Genomic DNA, 7750 nt, shown 5'->3' with positions numbered 1-7750 from the left:
TAAAGCCCCCATCTTCCAAAACTGCTCCTAAGTGAATAGCGCAATGGCTACAGTACCGCGCTACAGTAACCCTCTTGAAACCCTAGTTCAACAAAATAATTACTTTCGCTATATGCCCTTAAGTCCTTCTCATAATAAACCCAATTATTCTAAACTAATCAAATAAGCATTTTTAATGAAATAAATAAGTTCAAGGCCTTCAATCACATAATCATAATAATAGACCATAATTTATGTTGCACTCTTCTATTACTTGTATCACGTGGATGAGAATTGGATCTCCTTCTTTCAAACTCATCTTGAATGTTTGGCTCTTGCTAGACTCTTCCCAAGTGTATTGCACTAATCATTGCATTGCTTCCTTACTCTTCTTAGTTCTCAATCTTGTGATTGTCCCATCTAAAACTTGCAAAGGATCTCTAAGGCTCGATCTACCTTGGGGCCCATCAGATGGTCACCACATCTCCGCATCGTGGATGTTTGAGCAATCTATTCGCAATATTAACTTCTTCATACCTTTCCCTACGAGCATGTGCTTTCTTCCTAGAGGTGGACATGCCACTTCCAACGAATCCCCCAACTATTGTATGAATCTCTCCCAAGCGAACTTCATCTTGGTTTGGGTCTTGGCGAGGGGCATCATGACCGTCTTGTTGGTCGTCGCCTTTTTGGATTGTTGTTTTGTTGTGTATTTCATTCTCACTCCTCTCCTTGTCTTGGTTTTACATGCTTAACAAGCATCCATCCTAACTTGCTGCTTCCCATTAGCTCGGATACCCTTTTTTTCACTGTGTAGCAATCTTATGTCTAGTGGGTATTCGACTGATGATACTTGCCAAATCATTGACCCCTTCTTACTTGTCGTAAATCCTCTTTTCCCAAAGACTCCTACTTTGGTTGTATGCTAGGTTGTTGTGGATTAGTCTAGACGTATGTTTGTGAGGAGGCACTTATCTTTCCTACCTTCTTTCTTGAGAACTAGGGGTAGGTCTTCACTCTCCTGTTTTGCTAGAATTTTTGCTCTCTGCTTTCACCTTGCCTTTTCTTGGTTCAATTAGGGCCTACAAGGTATCCTCTGTGTTATCAAAGTCATCAACTCTATCCATGAGTTCTCTTAAAGTTGACAGATTGTTTGGTGCCAAGTTTGCCATGAATGGGCTTTTGGGCCACACGTCTCCCAAAACGGTGGCCAATGTTATCTTCTCATCATGGTCATCAGTGGTCAGCCGTTTTTTACTGAATCAGGTGAGGTATGTCTTTAAGCTTTTCTCCGCCTTTTGCTTGATGGTAAGGAGATATGCCATTGGTCGTCAATGCCATCTACTAGCCATGAACTGTGTCAAAAACTACTTGGTTAATTCTTCAAAGCTGTCAATCGACCCTAGTCGTAGTACTCCGAACCATTCTTGTGCCATGCCATTCAACGTCAATGGGAAGGCTCAACAAACAATTTCTCTAGGGAACCCGTGAAGGGACATGTGTGCCTTAAAATTTTTCAAGAGATCAACTGGGTCCCAGGATCCATCGTACATCTCCATTTGCGAGATCTTGAAATTCGGGGGGAGTGGTACGACCATCATTTCCACTCCATAAGGCAAGTCTGTGTGGTTGAGCAGCTACTCGACTTAGGAAAATCCCCCATTCTTCTTGGCCATCTTTCATACTTATTGACAAGGATGCACAACTCATTGTGCAGTCTCCTTTTCTCTAGCTCCTCCCCATTCGTTCCTCCAGCACTCTGTGCTTCTCCCTCTTGCTGCTCACTCTGGCTCAGCATTGTGGTCTTGTTAAGTTTGGCATTCCAACACTTCAGGTTTTCATTCTCCCATCTGAGGTTCTCCATCGCCACAGTTACTTTCCTTAGCTTTTCCTCCATTTCTGTGAGTCGCGTTTCCAAGTCTGCAGAAGTTGTATCTTGATCTTGGGTTGCTTGAGAACACATGGTGGTTGGCATGTGGAAATCACGTTGATGTCCAAAGGGGAACCCAAATTTATCCCAAAATCCTTCATCCCACATAAGGCACCACTGTTCGGGACATGTTCCACCCACCATTCACCAAAACGATCTATCTACAGTAGAGAATGATGATGGCCTGGTGTGCCTGATGCACCTCTGATGCCCAAAGGGGGGTTCGCTCAACAAGAGAGTGAAAACTTTTTCTCGATGTAGTGCAGTCACATTGTTGTTAAGATGTGTTATCTATGTGACATATCTTTATTGGAAGCTGTTATTTGAGAGAGATCGGTTTAGCCGGCGAGAAGTTATTCTCTTTATTTTTATTTGAATTTTTAAGAAAAAGTATTTGAATTATAAAATTGTGGATAATCTTAATCCGTTAGTTGCCTTACTTTACTTCTCTTTTTAGCCTTTTAAGCCAGAAAAACAGTTAATTACATTGTTTTTGGCACAAAAGAACACATCATTTTATACAATGTGAAGTGTGAACAGCTTAATTTAAAATCTAGCAAGACAGAAGACAAAAGAAAATCCAATAAAGTTTAGTAATGAACATTGTTTTGGCACCCATTATCTGTCAAGTCACCGGGGAAATGGGAGGAAGAAGAGAAAAACCAGTTCAAAAATTTCACAAGAAGAAATGATGGTTCATATTGAATTTAAAAAACAGGCAGAATGCAAGATGGTAACGTGATGAAACTACACATTATTAGTCTCATTGTCAGGAAGGAGGAAGAAATCACACCCATTGCTGCTTCGTTGCCTCCATTCTCTCTAGCAACCCGTCAATGTCAGCTTGCATTCTTATTTTCATATTGTAATAATCACAATGCGAATTTTCCAGAACCTTCAGCTCGTCCTGTTTCTTCCTTCTCCTTTCCTCAGTCTCTAGCAAACATAGTTTGGAAAGCTTTCCAGAGTACTCTTCGTCCAACTTTTCAGTCTTGGTCAAAATCATCCGTCGGAAACCTTCAGCCTCTCTCCGTGCTTCATCTGACTTGTTCTGGAACATCCTGGCTTCTGCTTCCTTGATCCGCACTAAACTTTCCAAACTTTCAAACCCATCTATATTTGGCACTGCTCCAAATCGGAAATCATCCTCTGTAGCCAATTCACTTATGATGGAAGGCTTGAGGTCACTCTCACGTAGATCATTTGACAGTAAATCATTACGAATACCAGAAGAGCTCATGTTGTATGAATTAAATATTGGAGGTAGCGAAGCGGATTGTGAAAGAGGCGTCGCTTCTTTCCTAAGGATAGCCGGAGTTGCCACCAGATCTCCTGAAATGTCTGAAGCAGGAAAGTCTGGCATGCCACCTGTGTATAATATAAAAAACCTTAATAGTTCGGCATGACCATTTATGCATGAGAATACATTACAACCACAATAATTTTTTATTCAACCAATGTATATTTGCAAGAATTTTTGTAAACATATATGCATGTGGCAGAATCAGAATATGTGATTTATGATCGCATACATTGGCGAAAGATTTGTATTTGAAGCATGTCACTAAATCTTTACACTAATAGTGGTCACTCCCACCACTGCCCTTACTACAATTAAGGATTTCAAACCTTCAACGGCCAAGTAAAGCATAATTTACTCATTCAATTCACCTGGTACATCCTCATAATCATATACAGATTTAATGTTTAAATTCTCAATCTCTCACCCAGTTTCTTCAACATTGCTAATCTTAAGAACCATTTTGAAAAAAGTACAATACCCAGTCCATGTTCTTGCCAACATTAAAGCTTAAAGTATAATGTGGGCAAAGCTGTCAGAGAGGTCAAGTTAGCACTCTAGATTTTATACAGCACTCCTCCTCAATATAATTTTCTGTGACTTCTACATATTTATTGGAAACATTCATTTTTTTTTTTCCAAGTAAAAATTAGTTTTCAACAGACATTCTACTTTATAAAAAAGAAGTTCTCAACAGTGCGTACAATACATACACCTAGTTACTAAGAACTAAAAGATTAATAAAAGCTCTGAAAATTAAAGGTGGCAGAACATATACGAAGACATCCAATGATTTTGATTGGCACTAGATGTCCAAGAACAAAGTTGTTACTAATCCCAGGGTGCACAGACCCTAGGTAAGGAGTTTTCCGCAAGTGCACCTTAGGTCAAGGGGAATTCTCCCAGTCCGATGGCCCCTAGAAATTGTTTGCCCCTAGAAATAAAAGATTCTCAAAAAGGAAAATCTTTAGAGCCTATGCAGTAATAATTTCATAATCATTGTAGCATCTACTATTCCTCTTTCTCCATGACCCCCATTAGGCAGATCAGGATCATTTCCCACAAAGCTATCAAACTGACCTCTCCAACACGAGGTCCATCACCTATACATCTTGCCACAAAGCACTATTAAAGTCACAATGCACTAACAAGTAACAAGTGATCCACTCTTTCCCCATCCCTCTTACACATGCACACCAACTTCTTAGACAAATCATATGTCCAAGTCTTATTTGGGGTATTTTTTTTTTTTTTTGATGAATAAGATTTTGACTAGTAAAAAGGTCTTATTTGGGTTAGTAACTAGCTAAAATTCCAAAAGCTAACAATGCTTTTTTCCGTAGTTGTGTGATGCAATCTTAATCCAAGGTGTGATGCCAAAAAGAATAAAAGCAAACCATGATTGATGCTTAAGAAACTAGACGTAACGTTTAATCTTCTTCTCATTTAGTTTTCCCCTGTAACCCAAACTTTATTCAGTTTTAAACCTGTAAATCCCTACTACAAAGATAAATAAATAAATAAAAACTAAGTGAAACCATCATCATCTAGGAACCAAAACCATTGCAAAACAGCCTGCTGCAGTACTCGGGAACTGTTTGTAGTGCTCTCTCGTGCTACTGTCTCAAGTCAGATTTGGTGTAGGACGCCTTTGTCCTATGCTAGTCTTCACTTTACAGAAAACACAAAGTAAATCTTCGGTTCACTGGAAGCCATCACAAGGAGACATCAATTCGTACTTCTTCTCTAGCAAGTACAAATCATACTCAGCGACCAAAACCTAAAACCTTCTCTATGAAACAGTGTCACTTATAGGAGTAGCAGATAAGAAAGCCTTTCTAATATTCATGGTCCAGAAAGATGTTTCAACAGCTGAATTGAGTTCCCCGAATCAATATACCATATGAAAACATAAAAAGGAAATGTAATAGAAAAAAAGTCGAGAAACTCACATTTGAAGAACTGAATAATGATGTTGCAGGCATCCAAAGGAGAGATTATCTTGCGTTCAAGCTTGGAAAACATCTCATCAGCTTTAATATGCAATTCTTTACCTTTGTAATCTTCACTTCCCCTGAAAATATTTCTTACACGGTCAAGTTCCTTCTTCAGGGTTTCCAAGCCCCAATCTTTTGCAAAGTTCAAAAACACATCCTTCACGAAACCGAACATTTGCGAAGCATGACCACACCCAACGCAATGAAACTGCATCTCAGTTGTCCCTGAAGGCCCCTTCAAGCTGGGACCAGGCTTAATCAGATTCTTCTGACTGCCACAAGCAGCATGGCACCAATGCGAGCAAACATCACAACCAACCCAACTGCAAGTGTTGGTTGCGCCGTCAAATTTCAAACAGATGGGACACATGCACTGACTGCAAAACCCCTTGTTTCCCGAGCAAATCTTGCAGTCACAATCATCAACAGGAAGGGTGCTCCGGCAGTTCACATTTCTACATCTCGTGTACAAAAAAATCTCTACCAGCTGAGTTGTTGGCAGGGAAATCTCCCCAGATAAGTAGCTTCCAAGTCCCATTTTCACAGCAACAAAAATCTCTAATTGTACCTTGTGACACTTGGACAAAGTCTCCTTGGTAAGATCAGATCTTCGTTCAAGACAGCTTTGTAGTCCAACTAAATCCTCTTTCTTCTCAGGCAATGCAATGATATTCTTCAAGTAATCCTTGACCAATGCAACGGTATCATCGGGAAACTCCTGAATTGCCTGAGACATAGTAGGAATAGGATCCGTTATGATGTCACGAATAATCCTCTCCAATCTAGGAACCCTCCTGCCTCTCCCATCACCATCTACACCTCCAAAATTCCACAAACTCTCCGAACCCCGTCCCCTTGAATCCCCAGACTGCGTATCAAACCTTGGCCTAGCTGGGAGCTCAGACGGATAAGATGAATGGTTACCGGAGCTCGTAGTAGTCTTATAATGACTATTATTACACGAATCCTTATAGCGATTGCTCTGATTTCCCTGGAGCATCGAAAAAAGACCTCCACCGTGATTCGACAGCGTCACTGCCCCATCGCCAATGGGCTTAAACCGACTATGAACCGAGCCATTAGTTCCCTCCCCACAGTTCCAAATTTGGTCATCTCTCCCGACAGAATACTCGTAATTCTCAGTCGAATTACGGGTGAGCGAGCAACTGGGGTTGTGGGAATGGGGGTGGGAATACGAGTAGGACATCGAAGGTGCCGTGAAATCATTGGAACAAGTTGTTTGGGGATTATTACCTGACGGTGCCAAAGATTGCGCACTCCTAGTAGACTTTGGCCAAGCCGGAGGATTGGCATTTTGTGAAGGGTTTGGAGCAGTGACAGAGCGTGACACATCAGGCAAAGCTAGAGACAGATTCAGAGTCTCAAGCTTTGGCTTCTTATCTGCAATATTTTTCCTCTCGACATCGTCCTCGACCTGTCGTTTCGAAGAATTCCCTCTGGTTTCGTTCAAATTCAGGAAATCCCTCTCTACCCATTTCTCATCTTGATTTGAATTCTCGGACACGGAGATTTCTCTGCCTTTCAGTGCAATTTTCTCGAATGTATTGACCAAGCTTTTCCCCGTAATCTCCTTCCCGGGAAGACCCAGTTTGGAATTCTCGCAGAGGTAGCTGAGAGTGAGCTCCTGGGAGCCTGAGGTCCCGGGTCTGGAGTGTTTTGATCGGAAACCATCGGAACCCATGTCTGATTCTCTAGGAAAACCCATATCCTTCTCAGAAAAACTCATTTTCTCATCTGTGTTCTCCCTGCTTCGGTCAGAACTGTGCAGAGTGAGCTTACCCCGAGAACTATTGTCGCCCACACAGGCAAAGGCACCATTACAGAGATCGTTCCCTCCGAACATGACCTTAACGACTCAGAGAGAGAGAGAGAGGCAGAGACCTACCGGAGAGAAGAATGGAATTCAGAGGGGCAGTTTGGAAAATGACAAGAGAATCGGGGGACGGTTTTTCAACGCGTTTGCTTTTTCTACGTACAAGTATAGTTGTGCATTAATCTGTGTACTAATACTGATTTATTCATACTTAAAATTTAAATTAGTACTGTTTTCAATAAAATCTACTTTTTGACCAATCACATCACATTAGTGTACAGATTAATAGACAACTATACTTGCAACTATATTTTTCCAATAATAACTATGGAGTAGATACCATCATGCCAGCCATGTTGTTGACGTTCATTTCTATTTTCCAAATACCAAACTACCCTTCACGTCACCTTAGAAAAGGAAGCACGTACCTGGCTTTAAAACTGAAGTCAAACTTCAAAGGAAGTATGCTATGCCATGCTTGAAAAAAAACATGGAAGGTGTTTACGTTATGCCCACTTGGATTTTCTATTTATTTTTGGTTTATACAACGGGCCCGGTTCATAGTAAAAAGGAAAATGCTAACTGCAGGAGATTTCGCGCAGGGACCGCGCAGGAACGTCTATGTGGAAATGAAATGGTGCGTTTCGCACGAACCCATCCATTCGAAGTCCCTCCTCCATTCAACGCGCAACTCACTCTCCTCCATCTCC

General features: G+C 41.1%; 1 protein-coding gene across 1 annotated transcript; it reads right to left on the bottom strand.

The window, feature by feature from the left end:
- Window positions 1–2473: 2473 nt before the first annotated feature.
- LOC122313260 (protein OBERON 3-like) lies at window positions 2474–7213 on the bottom strand. Its single transcript, XM_043128090.1, has 2 exons — window positions 5162–7213; window positions 2474–3277 (listed from the first exon to the last, which is right to left on the bottom strand). Exons 1-2 carry the CDS (start codon window positions 7068–7070, stop codon window positions 2697–2699), a joined length of 2490 nt encoding a protein of 829 aa, XP_042984024.1. The 5' UTR covers window positions 7071–7213; the 3' UTR covers window positions 2474–2696.
- Between the last annotated feature and the right edge of the window lie 537 nt (window positions 7214–7750).

Source organism: Carya illinoinensis, chromosome 6 (assembly GCF_018687715.1).
Source record: "Carya illinoinensis cultivar Pawnee chromosome 6, C.illinoinensisPawnee_v1, whole genome shotgun sequence".
Lineage (NCBI taxonomy): Eukaryota > Viridiplantae > Streptophyta > Magnoliopsida > Fagales > Juglandaceae > Carya > Carya illinoinensis.
The sequence above is the reverse complement of the archived record's forward strand: the minus strand, read 5'-3'. Positions and strand labels throughout refer to the sequence as shown.

Coding starts and splice junctions, on each gene's coding strand:
- LOC122313260 (XM_043128090.1), bottom strand. CDS start 7,070: ATGTTCGGAGGGAACGATCTCTGTAATGGTGCCTTTGCCTGTGTGGGC. Junction 3,278..5,161: donor CATTATTCAGTTCTTCAAAT/GTGAGTTTCTCG, acceptor TATTATACACAG/GTGGCATGCCAGACTTTCCT.